The sequence below is a fragment of the Ursus americanus genome, chromosome 4 (genome assembly GCF_024610735.1).
Source record: "Ursus americanus isolate L20-20 chromosome 4, mUrsAme1.1.p, whole genome shotgun sequence".
NCBI lineage: Eukaryota > Metazoa > Chordata > Mammalia > Carnivora > Ursidae > Ursus > Ursus americanus.
Genome location: NC_142130.1, coordinates 36,827,427 through 36,849,403, shown reverse-complemented (window position 1 = coordinate 36,849,403; position 21,977 = coordinate 36,827,427). Strand labels below are relative to the sequence as shown.

Sequence of the window (21,977 nt, the reverse complement as noted above, 5' to 3'; positions counted from 1 at the left end):
ACTCGGGCCGCAGCTGTCGCCGCCACTGCTTCACGTCCGCCAAGAGCCGCCGCGGTGCTGCGGGGAGAGCGGACGGGCGGGCGAGCGCGGCGGCGGCTGCGGGCAGAGCGGGTGGGCGGGTGGGTGGAGGGGGGAGAAGAGGGAGGAGGGCTGGACACGCTGGGAGGGAAGGGGGGGTGGAGGGAAAAGCGGAGGCAGCCGGCGCCGCCGCTCGCCCCTCCCGTCGGCTGTTGCTGTTGGGTCACCCGCATATGTTTTGGGGTCCGGCTTTTGGGGGTGGGGAATGGTAAAAGGCCTACCCCTCATTACCTACTGAAAAAAAGAGAGCGTTGAAGATGATGGGGGAGAGCCCAGAAGGTGGTAGTAAATAGCGGCTCTCCCACTGCACAACCCCAACATCGTTTTTCTGAAAATATTCTGAGCTGAACCTTTAGAAGGAAAGCCCGCCCTTAAGAGAGACAGAGTCTTGGTCTGTTGGACTCCTGTCTGATTGTATAATAATAATGATGATATAATGCTAATGACGATGATGACACTGCCTTTTATTTTTACCCCAGTGCTGATAAAGCGTAGCTACAGCTGGGGATAAAGCCCTTGAAAATTTGATGTATGAGGAGGAAATACTGTTGCTTTTAGAGTTATATTTTATTATTTCTTTTTAAAGGATGTTCTTTTTTTGAATTAAAATTTGACAAAATGAAGTATGACTCTTTCTCTTTTTTAAGTCATTTAAAGCCAATGCTTGTAAAATGGGGACGGGCTACTGCCTTGACTAATGAACAGCTAAACACTTTTACCCAGGTATAAGTCCATGTGTTAAGTCACCCTTTCCTTTGAATTTCTCAACAGTTTTTAAAATGAAGAAGTTTAATTTCCGAAAAGTTTTGGATGGCTTAACTGCCTCCTCCCCTGGCAGTGGTAGCAGCAGTGGCAGTAACAGTGGTGGTGGGGCTGGAAGTGGTTCCATACATCCAGGAGGGACTGCAGGGATTCTCAAAGAGGAGATTCAGGAAACCCTGACTTCAGAGTATTTCCAGATTTGCAAGGTAAGTTTTGAATTGGCTTAAAGCCTATTATTTCTTTATTTTACCGTTGGGAGGAAAGAAGAATTAAAAAACAAACAAAAAAACCACCCACACTAGGGACTGGAAATTGTTGAGATGCCAGCATTTGACAGTCCTGGGCAGAGAACTCTACAGATAGATGTTTGAATTAATAAAGTTATTCTAGGCATTGTTAAAAAGCTATGGTAGTTTGAAGTGGAAATAAGCAAACGTAAAAAAGTAGAATTTGCAAGACAATGTTAAGGCCCAAATTGTGGGCAACATTTTTAATGTAATATTTATGTATAAGTAGAAAACCGAAGGAAAAAATCATTCTGGTTAATTCCTTGTTGACATTCAGAGAAACTAATTGTTATTTTATGTTACTGTGCTGTATAAAATGATTGAAGCTATTAAGATGTTGCTAGAAGTAAGTAGATAGTAGCTAAAGGAATACATCCATTAAAAGATCTAACAGTATTGTTTTACATTCATTGTTTAAAATTCTGTAGAAAAGCACCCCCAGATTCTTAAACAAATGCAATGGATTTAATTCTTGTAAGAACTTAAAAAATAGCCTGTTTTCTGGTTTAGTGAGGAAACATTTTAGGTAATTATGCTTTAATGTTTAATTTCTAATGAATAAGCAAAACAAAGAGATTTTGATGGGGAGAGATGAGAATTTACAAAACAAATGCTTTAATATATAGATATTGTTATATTTTCTGACATAGTTTGTAATTTTTATTGTTTCTTTTTTGGGGGGGTAGCCTAGGAATGTGTTTTTGACCTACCATGTACAATTTAAAAAGCTACTAAGTCATTCATATGATACAGATTAATATAGTTTTAAAGTATCTGAATACATAAGAACAAATCATAAATTTTTGAAATCACATAAATTATTAAATTTTTTGGTACTTCAAAAGATTTTTTTTGAAATTATTAAAATTATTTTTGTAGTAAATAACTTATATATAATGACATAAGTTTCAATTATTGTCTTAGTCTCCATTCCCAGTAGGGTCATTATAAAAACATCGAATCTGTAATTAGTAAAATATTAATATTGGTTTACCTAAAAGTGAGTTGATTTAGAATTAGGTCAGATTAAAAGATATAATTCTACCCTATGAGGTTTGTATGCATAAAATTTGTATACAAAGTTGTATATAATTTCATTATCAATTTGAAATAATATGTCAGATTAGGGGTTTAATATTGGTCATGAGACAAATACGTAAAAGTGTCCTAGGGGTCAAATTTGAACTGCTAGTTAGGGGAATAAGGCCCTTATTATCTATTCTTTGACATATTACTGTTTCCATTCCAAGATTCTGAAAAAATTTCCAAATTCTCTTACTTCGTGAATGTGAGGCAGGAGAGTTTTGGTCAAGATAAAATTGATGTAGAAAAGATAGACCTCTGAAACAGAGTGGCATTGGACTATTGAGGTTTTGAACCTGGTAGAGAAGGTTTTAAATTAAAAATTTCAGGGTAAATGGGTGAATGCAAGAGAGGAAAAGTTATGCAAGATAACTATATATCTTCCCATTTATTCAGACAGGAAATAGACATGAGAAGTGGCAGAAGTTAAATATGTATTAATTCAAAAACATATGGCATGGTAGGAAGAACACTGGCCTAGGAATCAGATTGTATTTTATTTAAAGTCCTGTCATTTGCCAGCCATGTATCTTGGGCAAGCCATTTATCTGCCTTGAGCCTTGATTTTCCCATGTGTAGTACAGTAATAAGTATTTCTGCTCTTCTGACTTAAGGTTATTGGGAAGATCAAACAAGACAATGGGTGAAGGCGATGTATAAATTGAAAAAGGGGATAAATGTTTATTTTTATATTGTTCTGAAAGTTTTAAAATCACCTTGTTCTTGGTGGAATGACTATAAGCAGTGGGCTATAATAATATAGGTAACGAAGTTATACTTTCAAAGAAATTAGAAGGATAGATAGCTATATAAGTGGAACACTAATAGTATTGAAATGTTACTAAATGGGGAAAGTATTATGACATCTTTGGATAGTAATATAGTTAATTTTAAAAAGTGATTTTATGATTGTACTTTAGGTTACCTGGACTATAATAAAATATATAAAAATGGTTTAAGGATGTTTCAAAATTAGAACTGTTACTAAAATGGGGACTTCATTTGGACTCACTGATTAAATGTGCAAAGAACATTCTATTCTGAGTACTAAGCAGTTGGCACCTTTTGGGTACTTGTACCTTTTCCACATGGCCAAAATTAAAGTACAAATCTGTAATCTGCTCTTTTGAAAACCATCCTCCTCTCTATTTTCTGATCAGTTATCAAATCCTATCTATTCCATTTCCTTAGTATTTCTGAAATTTATTCCCTTTTCGCCATCTCTAGTACCTGTTCTTTCTGTCATATTTTCTTGGTTAGTCTCTTGAAATCACTTCCTTCCTGATCTTCTTACCTCTTGTTTTACCCTATTTCAGTTGATTTTGTTATAATAATGGTTATTTCTGAACTAAAATGTTCATTATGTCATTTCCCTGCTAAAAATTCGATGTTGGTTTCCCAGAGCAGTGATGCTCTACAAACAAAAGTTTAATGTGAAACCCTGTAAATAACATCTAGTAAAACAAATAAATTACTTTATTGGCATACATTTAAAAAATAAATTATAATAAATTATACAGCTGTTATAAAAAGCTTGTTTTTTATATTTGGTTTTTATTGTATAATACTATCCCTGGCAGGTAGTAGGACTTTTGCTGGCTTTAAAAAAGTAAAAGTATAAAAAAAGTGCCTTTTCTGAACCTGAATTCTATGAAACACAATTTAAAACTACCGCTCTATACAATAAATGTCAAACTGCTTAACTTGATCTGTATATAGTTCCCTTTAGATGGGATTCCTGTTTACCTTTCCATCCTCATTTCCTTGACTTCCTAAGCATATTTCATTACCTGAAAGCACTGTATTCTCATATCTCAATCTGTTGCTTCTAACTACAATATCCTTTCCAGCTTTAGTAAAATTGGAGAATTCCCAGTTCCTTTTTTTTAAAGATTTATTTATTTTAGAGAGAGAGTGTGTGCACACGCGCTTGTGCTCAAATGGGGATGGGGTGGGAGAGAACCTCAAGCAGATTCCCTGCTGAACAGAGCCCAAGGAGGGATTTGATCCCAGGACCCTGAGATGATGACCTGAGCTGAAATCAAGAGTTGGAGGCTTAACTGACTGTGCTACCCAGGCGCCCCTCGCCAGTTACTTTTTATCTCATAGTTAAAGTACCACCTCCATGAAACCAGCTCTTACCACTGCCTTCCTCTTTTCCTGCCCAAAGCAGAGTTTTTTTTTTTCCCTTCTTCTGTTTTCCTATAGCACCTGGCATATTCCTATAGAGTTAATGTAGCACCTTATTGTGATTAGAAAATTTATTTTTTTGTCACTATCGTTATATGTCAACTCTTTGAGTGGTAAATATATTTTGTTTCCATATCATTGCTAGGCTGCTTATTACCTAGCAGGCCAGTGGTTCTTAACTCTGTGTAATAGAAAGATTTCTAGCTCCACCCATCTTAGAGAATCAGTCTCTAGGGGTTGGGCCTGGGCACTTGCATTTTTTGAAAAGTCCCCACAGGAGATTCTAATACATGGCTGTAATGAAAACAATTATAGTAGGCACTTGATATACTTTATGAATGAAATAATCTATACATGGTTGGTTGATTAATTGAAATGAGATTAAAGCAGAAAGTTATTAATAATGATATATGTTTTAAACATTTTATCTTAAATGAAAACATATAAATATACGTCAATTTACAAATCACTTGATAAACGAACAAGATTTTTTTGTTGAGCATTGGTTCTATAATTGAAGTTCTGTGTGGACTTTTCTTCCACAAACCATTCCAAATTCATTATGTGTAGTTTTTGGTTTTAATTTATTTAAAGTAGAATAAGAACTTATATGCTTTTGAAGCAGGCGTCAGGTCCTTCTAGATGATATGTAAGTATCATCTGACAGTTTATACATATGGTGAATATATAGTTGACCCTTGAACAAGGTGGGGTTAAGGATGCAGACCCCCCACATGATTGAATATCTGTATGTATTCGACTCCCCAAATCTTAACTCCCTAAAAACTTTGATTCCCCCCAAATTTAACTATAAATAGTCTACTGTCGACCGGAAGTCTTACCAATAACATAAACAGTGGATTAACACGTAATTTGTATTTTATATGTATTATTATTACACTGTATAATAAAGTAAACTGGAGAAAAGAAAATGTTATTAAGAAAATCATAAGAAGAAATACATTTATAGTACTATACTACATTTATCGAAAAATATTCCAAGCATCAGTGGACCCATGTAGTTCATACCCATGTTGTTCAAGAATCAACTATAAATACACACATATATATAAAAAGTATAGATGAGTATATATATATACACACACACACATGAGATATATGCATGTGTATCTATATATAAAATATATATATGCATATATATATCCATCCCTATAGTTAACTGACCTACACATAATTAGGCCAGGAGTAGGAGAGTAGTAGGATAAGTATTCTAGCTAGAGTTTACTAATATCAAGCATTCAGGGAATCATTAATATCAGTCTATGTTTTACCAAGAGAATGGGAAGTTTTTGTTAATCTAGTGAGTTGGTTAAATTAAAGTTAGAGACCTTTATCTGTAAGATCTCCCATTTGACCTTTGTAACAGTCCTGTAAGGAAGGCAAAGAAGGTGTAAATATTTTTATTTTACTGATAGGACATCTGAGGCCAGAGAATTTAAGTGATATCCTTAGGTCTTCAAGTTGGTAGGAGGCATAGCTAAGTCTAATGCTCTGCTCTTCCATTATTAAATCCAGTATTTTTTCTGCTTTATCTTTCTTACTTATTAAAAAAAAGCAACATGATTAATTTATAAGGAAACAGAGACATTGAGAACATAGAATTTTCTATTGACACCCCCCCCCCCCAAATACATCCTAAATCTGACCACATCTCTTCACTTCCACCACATCTTTTGCCTGGACTACTATTCTACAGCTTTCTAGGTATTTTCTCTGTTCTCACTCAAGCTTCACTACACAGTCTCTTCTCATAATAAGTGGTAGAATCCTTTTAAAATTTAAATCATATTATGTACTTTCTGCTCAGAACTCTTATTTCTCTTAAAAATAAAAACAACAGTCCTATTAATGTCTTATATAAATGGTCCTGGTCCTGACATCACTTTCTATTGTGCTTTCTGTTACTTACTCTGCAACAGGTACATTGGCTTTCTTACTGTTTCTCAGACATGATTCCTGCCTCAAGGCTTTTGCATTTGCTGTTTCCTTTACATGGAACACTACCCTCTCTAATAATTGTATTATATATTCCTTTTACATTATTCAGTTCTTAGTTTAATTGTTAACTTCTCAAAGAGATCTTCATTGCTGCTCACTCCCTCTCTGCCCTTATCTTGATTACTTTTTCTTGATAATACAACTGCCTGTTATTACATTATATATATTTATTTACTTATTATTTGCTTCTCCTATCATAATTTAACTCCATGAGGGTGGGGCCTTATTATGTTCACAACTATCTTACCAATTCATAGAAAAGTGCCTGCCACATAGAAAGCAGTTAAATATTTGTTGAATGAAAAGATGAATAAATGAGACAAGGAAGCTGATAGAATGATGTATTAAGAGCAAATTAGAGGGGTGCCTGGGTGGCTCAGTCAGTTAAACATTCAACTCTAGATCTCAGCTCAGGTCTTGATCTCAGTGTCTTGAATTCAACCCCATGTTGGGCTCCATGCTGGGCATGGAGCCTACTTAAAAAAAAAAAAAGCAACTTAGATTTTGTTTTGAACAGCCTCTTGGAAAAGGCTTTTATGAAGTAAATTTATGTAACATAAAGACATGGAAACCATTCAGTGAGTGACACCACGTTAGGAATATCGTGTATAATTTTCAAAAAGATATGAAAAAGAAGATTGTAGAAATATTCAATGAAGTCTCAGTTTTTATTGAGGAAGATATAAGGGACACTTTTGTTTCTAAATGATCTTTTTAGGGTAACAATTTAGAAGTACTAGATTGACAGTGACAAACACATGGGATGCTCTAGACCTTATTAACAAAATAGACAAAAATAAATATATCACCAGAACCAGATGGAATGATTCCTAAAGTTTTGAATAAACTCTTAAATTAGCCAACTCCCTATTCATCAACATTTGTAAGCTGTTTTTATAAATGGTCATGGTGTCAGAGACAACATGTAGATAACTAGCATAACTTCTGCAAGGAAACAAATTTGTAATATGATCCTCATACCAGATATAGCATCAGATCTTCTCAGATAAATGGCTGTAAAATAAAAAATACAGATGTAGAGGGGCACCTGTGCGGCTCAGTCGGTTAAGTGTCCGACTCTTCATTTCAGCTAAGGGTACTGGGATTGAGCTCGGTGTCCAGCTCCTTGCTCAGTGGGAAGTCTGCTTGAGGATTCTCTCTTTCCCTTTGCCCGTCCCTCTGCTCATGCTCTCTTTCTCTCTCTCTCTGTAAAAATAAATAAATAAATAAATCTTTAAAGAAAAGAAAGAAAGAAACATAGATGTGGACTGTGGAGAACTAGGGTTTCCAGGACCTCAGAATGCTGAATGAGGTTAAATGCCTAGGTATCCCTGATTATTATCTCTTCTAATTTCACATCATTTTATTTGGGAAGTTTTATGACTGATTTTGGCACAAGACCATGATCACAGTTCTACATATCTGCAGTTTGCATTCATTAAAATATTCTGTGAGATGTGTGGATTTGTCTCATTCTATACTGTAACTGGTAGAACAAAAGGTAGTACAGCTGACACTGAAGGATAACTTATTATGGATAAAGTGTCTGACAATGATTTCATGTTCCTATTACCAAAATGGACAGTTGAGGGTGGGCATCTTTAAGAATAGGAATGGAAGCAAACCAGAAGACTTAAGCAACTTTGTTAGGGTTGAGATACTAACAAATTTATGTACCAAATGAATTAAAATTAATTTTTTTAAGAACCACAAACAAAGGCCAGATGATTCAGTTACTCTAGGCTTCCACTTTATTTATCCTAAGAGGATAAGGGTGCTCATGTAAGGGATTATAGACTTGTACGAAGTATATTTATACATTTTTAAAGTTACTATAGAGAACAATCACGTTTTCTTACCACAAGTCTTTGGTGCTAGTATATTGTCAGCAAATTGGATTATGGGTCTCATTTAGTATGGCAGTTCTTTTCTTAAAAGGAAATAGTGCTCTTACTCAATGTTGAAAAACAGAGCTTTTCCTCTAAGATCTGAAACAAGAGAAAGATGTCTGTTCTTACCACTTCTATTCAACATAGTACTGGAAATTCTAGCTGCCACAGTCAGATGAGAAAAAGAAATAAAAGGCATCCAAATTGGTAAGGAAGAAGTAAAACTCAGTATTTGCAGATGATGTTATATATAGAATACTTGGAAGACTCCACCAAAAAACTACTGGAATTGATAAGTGGATTCAGTAAAGTTGCAGGATACAAAAGTAATGTACAGAAATCTGTTGTATATCTATGCACTAATAATGAAGTAGCAGAATGAGAAATTAAGAAAACAATCCAATTTACAATTATACACAAAAAAGAATGAAATACCTAGGAATAAACTTAAGTAAGTGAAAGACCTGTACTTCAAAAACTATAAAACACTGATGAAAGAAATTGAAGATGACACAAGCAAATAGATATTCCAGGCTCATGGACTGGAAGAACCAATATTGTTAAAATGTCCATACCACTCAAAGCAATCATTAGATTAGCAATCCCTATTAAAATACCAACAGCATTTTCCACAGAACTAGAACAAATAATACTAAAACTTATATGGAATCACAAAAGACCCTGAATAGCAAAACTTATCTTGAGAAAGAAAAACAAAACTGAAGGTATCAAACTTCCAATTTCAAGATATGCTACAAAACTCTAATAATCAAAACAGTATGATACTGGCACAAAAATAGACACATAAATCAATGAAACAGAATAGAAAACTCAGAAATAAACCCATCCTTATGGTCAACTAATCTATGATAAAGTAGGCAAGAACACACAATAAGGAAAGACAGTCTCTTCAAGAGATGGTGCTGGGAAAACTGGGCAGCTACATGCAAAAGAATGAAACTGGACAACTTCCTTATACCACAAACAAAGGCAATGGAAACAAAAGCAGAACTAGACTATTGGAACTACACCAAAATAAAAAGCTTTTGTACAGTGAAGGAAACCATCAACAAAATGACAAGGCAACCTACTGAATGGAAGGAGATATTTGCAAATCATGTGTCTGTTAAGGGTTAATTCCCAAAACATAAAAAGAACTTACACAACTCAACACCAAAACATCAAATAAATTGATTAAAAAATGGGCAGAGAACCTGAATGACATTTTTCCAAAACAGACATAGAGGTGGCCAACAGACACATGAAAAGATATTCAGTATCTCTAATCAGCAGGGAAATGCAAATCAAACCACAATGCGATACCACCTTACATTTGTCAGAATGGCTGGAATCAAAAAAGAAATAACAAGTGTTGGTGAGGATGTGGAGAAAAAGGAACCCTTGTGTGCTGAGTTGGTGGGAATGCAAATTGGTGTAGCCACTATGGAAAATAGTGTGGAGGTTCCTCAAAAAATTAAAAATAGAAATGCCATATGGATAGTGATTTCACTACTGGATATTTATGTGAAGAAAACAAAAACACCAATTCAAAAAGATATATGCACCACTATGTTTTTTTGCAGCATTATTTATAATAGCCAAATAGGCAACCCAAGTGGCCATCAATAGATGAATGAATAAAGATGTGGTGTATATTTAATGGAGTATTACTCAGACATAAAAAAGAATGAGATCTTGCCATTTGCAACTACATGGATGGACGTAAAGGGTATTAATGCTAAGTGAAGTAAGTCAGAAGAAGACAGATACTATATGATTTTTCTCATGTATGGAATTTAAGAAAAAAAACTAGGAAAAAGACAAAAATTCATATTAAAAAATAGTGCTATCATACTTCGTGTATGTCTCAATATAGAACTAACTTAAAAACTTAACATAATTTCCAAGTTTGTATACCTGTAGAATTATTACTAGTGATTAAACCGAATTTGTATTTCTTGAATTTTAGTGCAGTTCTGTAGACCTCCTTCTGCCTTCACTAGAAGATGTGCCTGCAAAAAATCACAGGGTTAAGTTACATAGTTTACTTTTAATGATAGAATGATTGTATTGCTTTCCCATATCATTTTTCTATATACCATTTACATATTAGTTTAATAGCAATAACTTTGTATTCATTGAAGTTTTCAAGTAGAAGCCCTGTTTTAAGCTTTATTTATTTTATTTTTATTTTTTAAAAAATATTTTATTTATTTATTTGACAGAGAGAGACAGCAGGAGAGGGAGCACAAGCAACGGGAGTGTGAGAGGAAGAAGCAGGCTTCCCGCTGAGCAGGGAGCCTGATGCGGGGCTCAATCCCAGGACCCTGGGATCATGACCTGAGCCGAAGTCAGACACTTAATGGCTGAGCCACCCAGGCGCCTCTGTTTTAAGCTTTAAATTGAGTTTTTGTCCTATTAGAGAAAACTGCATTTTTTGTTCCTACTTAATTGTCAAAATAATAATCTTTATAAAAGGTTTTGGTTGTAGCTGCAGTGTTCTTTTTTTTTTAAATTAAAAAAATTTAAAACATCTTTTTAATATTTGAAAGGCTAATCCCTTAATGTGTATAATACACTAGGGAATCATTCCTAACTTTCTAAATAATGCTAACATTTATTGATAAGGACTGTTAGAAATTCAGTGATTAAATCTGAGAAAACCAAAAACAGAAAGCATATTTAAGGATTTAGAGAAAGTAGTTTTAAGGAATAGACTACAAGACCTCCAGGAACTGCATAATAGGCCCATGGTAATACCTGTGTAGAGGCTTGATTAAATGGAACATTCATAGTCACTGAAGGAACACAAGGAGATATTTAACAAGTTTATTGCTCAAAATATATTTACTGTACAATGTTAAAAATGATTAGGACATAAACCATTCTCAGCCAACTGACTATAATGAGTGAAATAATGCTTTTTGGTTGATTTATCAACAAAATCATTTAAGATATTTTCCGGACTTATGTAAGATATTAGAAAGGAGAGTGTGATTTTAGTTTCATTGGAGGCCTAAAATTACCAGTTGATATTGATGGTATATGGAATTATTTTGAATATAATGATACATAATCAATATAATGAATTTGAATTTGAAAATGAATATAATATTTAATATTTTAACTTTAGGCAAGTATCTTATAATTGGATTATATATATCCAGTAAACATCTCTTGGATTGAAAATAGTATAAAAACATCTTCATAGTAGGATATGTACATTTCATTATAAATAAAATTGACCATTTTGTAATGGTGGTTTTAGATGTAGATTTGATGCCTGGATTCAAAGATAAGGATTGGTAGCTAGAGAAAACTGTTAGTTTTTAATAATTTTTCTGCTTTGCTAATCATCTATAAATTTCAGTGACATTAAAAACTAGTACTTTACCTAAATATACACAATAAAGTTAGACTGTCAAGAAAATTAATTGAATTGCTTAATGTTCAGTCTAATTTATTCATTACAAATTGACTAACCACCTTTCTACAAATCTGAAAACAAAAAAGTTTGAAAATCATTAGTAGTACGATCAATTGAGAAGTTAGAGTGAGTCTGAGGGAAATGCTTATGGTTTGTAAACATCTGAGTAGATGAGAAATGAAAACCTAACGGAGAAATAAAAGTAAGCAGAATGATAAGAGGAAAACTCAAAAGTATAGTTAAATAATCTGATGCTTTCTTTAGAAATATATTAAGAAAGAAATTCAAGGATGTCTCAGCATCACAGAGAGGTCAAGGATGGTGAAAACAAAATTAAAAACAAATCAGAACGGAGAGAGCCCATTTAGACCAGAGGGAATTGATTAGGCTAAAAATATTTTCACTAAGATGATGGATAAAATTAAGGTCACACTATAATAGAGAATAGAGTTGATAGAATTAGTACTTTAAAGAGTAGATGTGTTGATGTGCTTGGGTGGCTCAGTTGGTTAAGCATCTGCCTGGTTAAGCATCTCCCTTTGGCTCAGATCATGATCTCAGGGTCCTGGGATCGAGTCCCATGTCCAGCTCCCTGATCAGCAGGGAGTCTGCTTCTCTTTCTCCCTCTGCTTCCCCCACCTCCCCCGCTTGAGCCCTCTCTCTTTCAAATAAATAAATAAAATCTTTTTAAAAAAAGAGTAGATGTGTAAAGGGGTGGCTGGCTGGCTCAGTCAGTAGAGCTTGTGACTCTTGATCTTGGGGTTGTAAATTTGAGCCCCAGGTTGGGTGTAGAGATTACTTAAAAATAAAATCTGAAAAAAAAGGGTACATAAAAAAAAAAGTAGATGTGTAAGGAGAAAAGTGTTAGGAAAGTAGCAGTGATGGTAGATTTTAATATCATTTTGGTATATTGTAGTGGGGCTAATGCAGTTGAGCCATAGAAAAGAAGTTAAGGCCACCAGAAAGGGAAAGGTAGAGGGGGAAAAGAGGAAAGATTTTACCGTTAAAGTAGTGAGGGTATTTGATTTGGAAATTTTTTCTTTGCTTGATGAGTAAATTTTTTCTTTACTTGATTCATATTTCATTTGAATTTCCAGCACACTGTGCTTTAATTTCCTCTCAGGTAAATAAAAATATGTAATTCTATTAGAATATTGTATTATTTTCCTATTTATGCTGCAACAAATGACCAAAAACTTAGTGGCTTAAAACAACACAAATTTATTAGCTGATAGTTCTGGAAGTCAGAAGTCTGAAATGGGTGTCACTGGGCTAAAATCAAGGTGTTGGTAGGGGTCTAGGAGAGTGTTTTCTCCTTTTCTGGCTTTTAGAGGCTGCTTACAATTTCTTCTGTCTTCTTCCCAACATTGGCCAGTTGAATTTTTCTCACATTGCATCACCGTTGACTAACTTTCCTGCTTCCCTCTTCCATATTTAAAGATTTATGGTCACGTTGGGCCCACAAGGATAATCCAGGTTAACTTCCCCATTTCAGGGTCTACTGATTAGTAATCTTCATTTCATCTGCAACCTTGATTCCCCTTTGCCATAAAAGCTAACATATTCACAGATTCTTTAGGGGGCCATTTATTCTGCCTTTCACAAAGATGTTCATTACCTTCACCTGTCTGTTTTTGTTTGTTTTTAAATTACTTTCTGGAAAATGAACAGAGAGAATACTCTAATAAATTCTTAGTTTCAATAGTTATCAACTTTGCAAATCTTGATCACCCATTTTATTGTTTTAATGCAAATCCTAGACATTATACCATTTCATCTGTAAAAATTTTAGAGATCAGATAAGAACCCCCCCCTTCTCTTTTTTCAAAAATATAAACTTCCGGGGCACCTGGGTGGCTCAGTTGTTAAGCGTCTGCCTTCGGCTCAGGGCGTGATCCTGGCGTTCTGGGATTGAGCCCCATATCACGCTCCTCCACTAGGAGCCTGCTTCTTCCTCTCCCACTCCCCCTGCTTGTGTTCCCTCTCTCGCTGGCTGTCTCTCTGTCAAATAAATAAATAAAATCTTTTAAAAAAAATATATATATATATATATAAACTTCCCCCCTTCTCCTCTTAAAAAAATCTCTAATACCATTATATCTAAAAACACTAACAGAATTCTTTTTACATTCTAATATGCAGGTAATGTTTAAATTTCCTCAATTGTTCCATAGTATCTTTTTGTAATTGATTTGTTTGGCTTGGGAACCAAACAAGGTTCGCACTGCATTTTCATCTGGCTTGAAGTTATCTTTAATTCAATTTGTGTAAAGTCACAGTTTTGTTTTGTTTTGAAGATCAGGTATCCTATGCTTTTGTGTGTGTTGTTGAAAACAAAATTCTTTGCTATTTCCTTTCTGAACTCTTAGATTATGTGTGAGGAAGTTGTTCAGTGTACTACAAGATGAAAAACAGACTTTAGATTTTTAAATTTTATTTTCTAGGGATGGTCACATCTTTTAAGAAATTGGAAAAGAATATTTTTAAGTCAGACTAAGCTATTCCTACTTCATGGTGCTACTGTGGGGGTAGATTTCCCTTAGGTTATTAGAAAAGAGGAAAATATTAGAGACATAAAAGAATATGTGAAAATAAGACTGGAGTTGATTCTTTAGGTTGTATTCAATGGTATTAATTTTTATTTATGAGATAAATTATTGGAGGGATTAGGATGGAATAGTTTCACATATCTTTTCTTTTAAGTGAATATTTAAAAAAACAGTTGAAAAAAATAAAACATTTATTTGACAAGGGCTTTACAGTACTTAGGATTATATAGCAAGAAGCTGAGGGAAGCCTGGGTGGCTCAGTTGGTTAAGCATCCCACTCTTGGTTTTGGCTCAGGTCATGATCTCCAGGTTCTGAGATTAAGCCCCGAGTGGGGCTCGGCACTCAGGGGTGACTTGAGACTCAGTGCTTGAAACTCTTTCTCTCCCTTTCCCTCTGCCCTTCCCCTTCCTTGAGCTCTCTCTTTCTCTCTCTAAAATAAAATAAAAATAAATAAATAAATAAATAAAATCTTAAAAAAGAAGCTGAAAGTGGATTAGTCAGCTCTAATTTCTCTTAGATTTCTTCTAAGTTATAAGATATCCAAGACTCAGGTTAATAGGCTAACGATACTTGAAGAACTGAATTGGAGGGAATTAAGGAGAGGATCAGAATACTTATGAGGAACATAACTTTGATTTATTGAGAGTTCCATTTATAAATATCTGTACATTATTTTTATTGATTACTTATATAATTCAGAAGTTTCCTTACTCTGATTCTCTTCCATCCTTAGGTAGTTATTATTGGATCTTTGCTTTTTCCAGTTCTGTCATAACCAAAATTTCTTTACTCTTTGAGGTAATATTCAATACTCTTTGTGTTTTGACAATTACTCAGCATGGGTATTAGGTGAATTCATTTACTTATGTATATTACTTACTATATACTTATTTATCAAAGGCCTATTTTATATATAACTGTATACTAGGCACTTTGTAATTGGGCCATTTTTTTTTTAATTTGTGAGGCCAGCACACACTAAATGAACCAGTTATATTTTTATGTAAGTAATGATTTGCAATGTGTACTTAATTCTTTTTTTGTAACTTTTATGGAACTTCCTTTTATTCTTTTTTAAATGGTTTAGGTTCTTTGCTCCCTTACTACTTTCCTCATTTTACCTTGTATTTCTATTTTCAAAAATCATTTTATAGTGTATTTGCTGTCTTTCTCTTTGTTCTTTATTTATCTTAATTTCTATTTATATTCTCCTGGCTAAAAGCTCTCTTATTCTAAATGAAAGAATCTGGAAGATATTTATTTTTTTTTAAAGAATTTATTTATTCATTTGAGAGAGAGAGAGTCCAGTGCAAGAGAGAGCGTGAGTGGGTGGGGGAAGGACAGAGGGAGAGGGAGAGGGAGAAGCAGGCTCCCCACTGAGCAGGGAGCCTGATGAAGGGCTGTATCCCAGGACCCTGGGATTAGGACTTAAACTAAAGGAAGACACTTAACTGACTGAGCCACCAGGCGCCCTGGAAGATATTTAAAACATATTTCTTTTGTTATACTTTTATTCTCCTAATAAGTCTAATACTTTTATTGATAATATTAATATACTAAAATAGCTCTTTAAGTCACCATTTCTCTTTTATTACCAATTTCTCCTTGAAAGGTTTCCGTGTAATCTTCAAAGAATAATCTTCAAATCATGCTTTTTTTATTCCCTGATAACTAATCTAATACCTGCATTCATACAAAGCAGGATTATACATTTACCATAAAAATAATTTATTTAATTTTAACATTTTCATAGAGCTATAGGATTAAAAAGCTTGGAGCAAAACATAAATATTGAGAGGATACAGTGCTAAGAGTTGAACACTTGGAATTTGACAGCTGCAAGCAAAGTTGGGAAGAACAAGGAAGAATTTGAGGTCTAATTTACACATAACAAAATTCACAGGTTTTAAATACTAGTTCAGTGAATTTTGACAGTTATACATAGCCATGTAGCCATCAGTCAAAATATGATATAGATTACCTTAAATCTTAAATTTTCTTCCTGCCCCTTTCCAGTTACTTTCCCACTTCCACCCCTTTCCTGAAGCAATGAATTTCTGGCTTTTATTATAGCTTAGTTTTGCCTGTTCTTGGACTTCATATAAATAGAATCTTAAGTATGTATTGTCTGTGTGTGTCTTCTTTCATGCAATATAATGTATTTGAGATTTGTCTGTGTTGTTGAATGTATCAGTAATTTGTCCCCTTTTTATTACTGAATAGTAGTCCCTCAAATATTTTTATTGAAGAATTACATTTCCATTATAGGTATAGATATGCTCATTACAGAAAATACAGCAGGCTAGAGAGAAAAACATTCTGGGATTATCCATATATTGAATACTCAGATATAGATGATAATTAGTGACTTTTTGGGTGCATTTTATTTCAGTATTTTTTTTATGTTTAGTTTTTGTTATATGGACATAAGCGACCACTCAAATAAGAACAGAGGGTATTTGTTTAGAGTTTGCTGTAGTGAGGGAGTCAGCCACCATTACTTGCATTTGGCAGAGACTCAAAGGTAAGTAGGGGAGTGGAGAAAGCTTTATAGTGAAAAAAAAGGTAGGCTTCAGATATGTTCTCATAGGAGGTTGTTGGTATGGGAAACTGGAGGCAGGCTGACTATAAATGAGGCATCCTATGTGATTGGCTTGGAAATCATATTTGGTTTTCTCTTATTCATACTGAGTTTGAAGTGTTGTGGGGGAAAGGGTCTATAACAATTAGGGAACCTGGCAGTCATTGACCAATTCTTAATGTTCTATCTAGGCTGATTACTGCAGAGGTTGTGATTTGGCTTCCTGGAATGGTTGCTGCAGGGATTGTGGTTTGGTTTTCTGGGCTGGTTGCTGCAGAGTTTGTGGGCCAAAATTCTGTTGTCATACTGGTCTGGCCATTATATGTCGTATGTTTAGTATCTCAGTTATATTATGGATATTATGCTATATTATGTTATAGACATATAGAATTTTACATGCTAGTTTTTCTGGATTAACATTAGAACATAAATGTCTTTATATTGTTAGGAATTTTTTCTTTACATAAGTTTAATGGCTTTATAACATTCCATCCAGTGGATACACTCTTCCTTTATTATTGGAAATTCAGGTTGTTTCCATTTTTAATATTATGGTATAATGCATGTGTCTTTCTCTTTGTCTCAGCATATATAGTATTATTTCCCCAGACTAGATTCCTAAAGGTAAACTAGGTGAATTGTACACTTGTATATATCTTGCTGAATTATTTACCAAAAGGATTCACCAATTTAAATTCACCTTAGTACTATATAACTACCAGCTTAATGATACTGTCACAAGCTTTAGGTATTTAAAAATCTTTTTCTTAATTTAGTATATGAAAATTCAAAATTAGTTATTTTAATTTATATTTTTTGGTTATTAATGATCTTGATTAATTTTCCTATGTACTTATTAACCAGTTGAGTTTCTTCTTACATGAATTTTTTTTCATATCTGTTACTTTCTCATCTCTTGGTTCTTAGAAATTTTCTATTAGTTTGTATAAAATTTTTATAAATTAAGTATATCAATCTTTTGTCTGTTATATTTTTGTAAAAAATTCCCTAGCTCATGATTTTCATTTTATATATATGTGTGTATATATATATATAGTTATATTTTTGTATAATCTATTGATTATTTTATCTCCTCTAAGCAAAGAATTGCCTCTAAAATTCAGAGTTTTGATTAAATAATCATTTCTATTTTATTTTATTTTCTGGTGCTTTGATCTTTTATATTTTAATTTTTTTATCCAGTTAGAATCTGTTTTAAAATGACTCTTTCCTCCTTATAACCAATCAGTTTTATCATATCATTTGTTAACTGATTCTTCCTTTTCCTACTAGTTGTGATACTCCTTTGTCATATATTAACTTTTGATGGGTACTAGAATTTGTATCTGAAATAAAAATGTTCTTCTGTCTTTCTCCCTGTTCTAATGCCAATATCATACTAACTTAATTTTTAGGCTGAAGACTGGCCAAAATAACACATAGACTGGGTTTTGGAACATTTGAAAGGAAGTGTAGTGTTTGTGCCCATCAACCATACTGCATTTCTGTAATTAGACAAAGTTGGGTTTATTACAGCAAGGGAGATTGCATATGATAGGGAGCCATGAAACATCTCACTAAGAGGGTGTTAGGACTTGTCACAGAATTTGGGTGTATGTTAGGTGCTTTTAGAAACGTTCAAATAAGCATGAATTGAGTGTTGTCAGAAAGTGGGGGACAATTCTATCATTTGAATCCTAAGAATTTTTATGTAGGAGGCAAGAGGAATGGCATGAGGCTAAAGCTATAATGGCTAAAGAAGCAGCAGTTGCTTATGTTAGCTGGATGTGGGGGACACTTAGTCATTAGTGTGGTTTGCACAGTTTTCTCTTATGTTTATCAGTACCCAGATGTGATTCTGCAGTGGCTTTTTGTCTTGCTTCACATGGTCATAAAGTGTCCTTGTTTGATGTTGGTTTTCTAGGAAACTGTTCATGTTCAGCAGGAGAACATCATAAGCTAGGTGTTAGTGCCAGGCAAACTCCAGGTGACAGCTGCTAGAGGCTGCTTTTTTTTTCCTCCCCCCTCTTTCAGCAATTTTGTTTAAAGTAGCTTTTGTAGCTAAAGTTGCTACAATATCTTGCTATGTAGGCCTTGTTCAAAACCAAGATAAGAGAATTTTCTTATTAGTTGACAGCCAAAAATCCATATTGATTGATTTTAATTTGTTATATAATTGTTGGACAACTACTGTTTTGTATAATTATATACTTGAAATAGTGTTCTTAAAGACTATCCTAAATGGTGTGTGTGTGTGTGTGTGTGTGTGTGTATGTATAACAATTGCTTGTGCTCTTTTCATTTGTACTGTTTCTCCATTTATCACATTTTCTTTTCCTCTCCATTTTGAAAAAATAATGCAAATTTTATTTGCTCCATATAATATTCTCTAGTAGGCACCCATTTTTAACTCTAGCAGATAGATAGAAGATTTGAATTAACTCTTGTTTTTCTGAGAGTTCAACATAGCAAATCAGTTCAGTATTTTTATTTATTTTAATATTCTTATATAGCTAGGTGAATATACAAAATTCTATATACTGTGGAAATAACACTGATTTCCAAAAATAAAGATATTTATAGAAATAAAACTGATTTTCAAAAATCCTATAGGAAGCTTTGTTGTGTATGTATTAGTGTGAATGAGGTAAGCTGCCTATGATATCCTGATTTTTCACCTGAGCTGTGTGGTATCAGCTTAAACCAGTTATTTTAACCAAATTACAGAAGAGGAATTATTATCTAGCCTGCATCACTGCTAATAATTTACAATGCTGGGAGTGGTCTTACTTCCATTTTTCTAAACTTTTTAGTCACTCTTATATTGGCAAAAATAGATATTTGATAAAAGAAACTTATGTGAGGTAAAATAATATCATTTGTGAATATCTTTAGCAAATGTATATTTTGAGGAGAGCATTGTATCTGAGAGAAGGATGGCCAGGCTGTTGAAAGTATCACACTCAAACTTAGTTTACCGAGTCTGGTGGAGATTCAGGCAAGGAAGTGTTTAGGGCATAGTCACATATGGCAGGTTATGTAAAGATTGTATTTGTTTGGTTTAGTGTGATCGAATTTAGGCAGAGATTAAGATTCAAAATGAAAGCTACAGAACCTGAAAGAGTAGAGGCAAGAGTGATGCAGGAGGAACTGTGATTCTGGGTAAGAATCCAGTTGCTCAGGTTGATCTTGAGGAACCAGGATTAAAGATCTCTGGGGCACCAATAGCAAAGCTAATTTAATACCAAATCGGTTGGCCAAGGTTTTCTTAATCCCCTTAAAGGATTACTTTTAAAGGAATGGTAGTAGTTTTCTGAAACCACCAAGCTACTTCTTGTAACTTCACACTACAAAAAAAATTTGAAACTTTTTTTTTTTTCTATCTCTTTTATTCTCCCTGCCCTGGTTAGTTCTAATGTGCAGTTCTTTTTCTTCATGATTTACTCCCCGCCCCCCCCCCCCCCGCAGGTGTTCATCTTTGTTTGTTCAGTCTTTGTTTTGCTGACTCAGTTGTTTTTGCCAAATCATATTCTCCTTCTATTCCCAAAAGAAGAATAATTTTTGGTACCAAATTCTCTTGAAGCATTTGAAAATTTTTTCAATACTCTTAAAATTTCTTTTAAGATTTCTTCTTTGATCCATGTACTATTTGGAAGTGCATTGTTTAATTTCCAAGTATTTTGGGGTTTTCCAGCTATCTTTCTCTTATTGATTTCTACTTTAATTCCATTGTGGTTTTAGAGCATACTTTGTATGATTTCAATCCTTCTTAATTTGTTAATAAGTGTCCAGAATGTGGTTTGTCTTAGTGAATTTTCTATATGAGCTTGAGAAGAATATTCTGTTGTTAGATGAAGTATTCTGTAAATGTCAATTAGATCTACTTGATTAATTATATTATTCACTTCAGCTATGTCCTTACTGATTTTTGTCCTGCTAGATCTATTACTAAGAGGGGGTGTGAAAGTGTCCCACTATAATAGTGTATTTGTGTATGTCTTATTGTGGTTCTGTTTTTGCCTTATGTATTTTGATGCTCTGTTGTTAGATGCATACATATTAAGGGTTATTTTATCTTTTTGGAGAATTAATCCCCTTATTACTATGTAAATCCCCTTTTTATCTCAGATAATTTTTCTTGTTCTGAAGTCTGCTTTGCCTGTAATTAATATAACTACTCCCACTTTCTTTTGATTAGTGTTAACTGGCATTTTTTTCCGTCCCTTTACTTTTAGTTGATCTGTGTCTTTACAGTTAAAGTGGGTTTCTTGTGGACCACATATAGTTGAGGTCTTGTTTATTTTTATCCACTTTAAAATATATATCTTTTAATTGGTGTATTTATTTATTTTTTAAGATTCCACTTATTTACTTGAAAGAGAGCGAGCACAAGCAGAAGGAGCAGCAGAGGGAGAGGGAGAAGCAGGCTCCCTGCAAAGAAACCTGACATGGGGCTAGATCCCAGGACACTGGGATCATGACCTGAGCTGAAGGCAGACAGTTGCCCCTCTTTTAATTGGTGTATTTATTAGTCTTTTGATGTTTAATATATGGTTATTTATATAGTTGGATTAACATCTACCATATTTGTTACCATTTTCTACTTGTTGCACATATTCTTTGTTTCTTTCATTTTTTTCTTATACTCTTTTTCTGCCTTTTCAGGTTTTATTGAGCATTTTATATGGTTGAATTTTCTCTCCTCTTCCCTTAGCAATTACACTTCATTTTATACTTTAGTGAGCTTGTGCCTTTGGACTGGGACTTTTACAATTACTTCTCAGTTTTCTGGGGTTTTTTTTCTCCCCTTAAGTGAGATGGCAAGGTCAGAGTTGATATTTCCCATATATGTCTTGAGGGCTGGGGTACTGGAGTTGAGTATTTCCCTTCCCCAGTTGATTAGGTTCTGATAAAATAGTTTTTCTTGAAGGCTGGACTTGTTAAAAACAACAGAAGTTCTGGGTGTATTTCTAAATGTCTACTTTTTCCTTCTTTCTGCCAGAATCAGGAGGCTCTTGTCTTCACTGTGAGAACCTGGTAGGGCTTCTGGAGGTAAAAGCCACAAAAGTGTGGGGGCCCCATTAAAACTGGGTCTGTTGAAGTTTTTTTTA

At 34.0% G+C, this 21,977-nt stretch overlaps 1 protein-coding gene across 1 annotated transcript in view; it reads left to right on the top strand.

The window, feature by feature from the left end:
• Positions 1-335: 335 nt before the first annotated feature.
• The window catches only part of STXBP5L (syntaxin binding protein 5L), a 429,230-nt gene continuing 407,588 nt past the window's right edge, over positions 336-21,977 (top strand). The window contains exons 1-2 of the mRNA XM_087861601.1: positions 336-357; positions 850-1,046. Coding sequence (XP_087717727.1) covers positions 336-357; positions 850-1,046 — 219 coding nt within the window. The remainder of the gene's footprint in view (positions 358-849; positions 1,047-21,977) is intronic.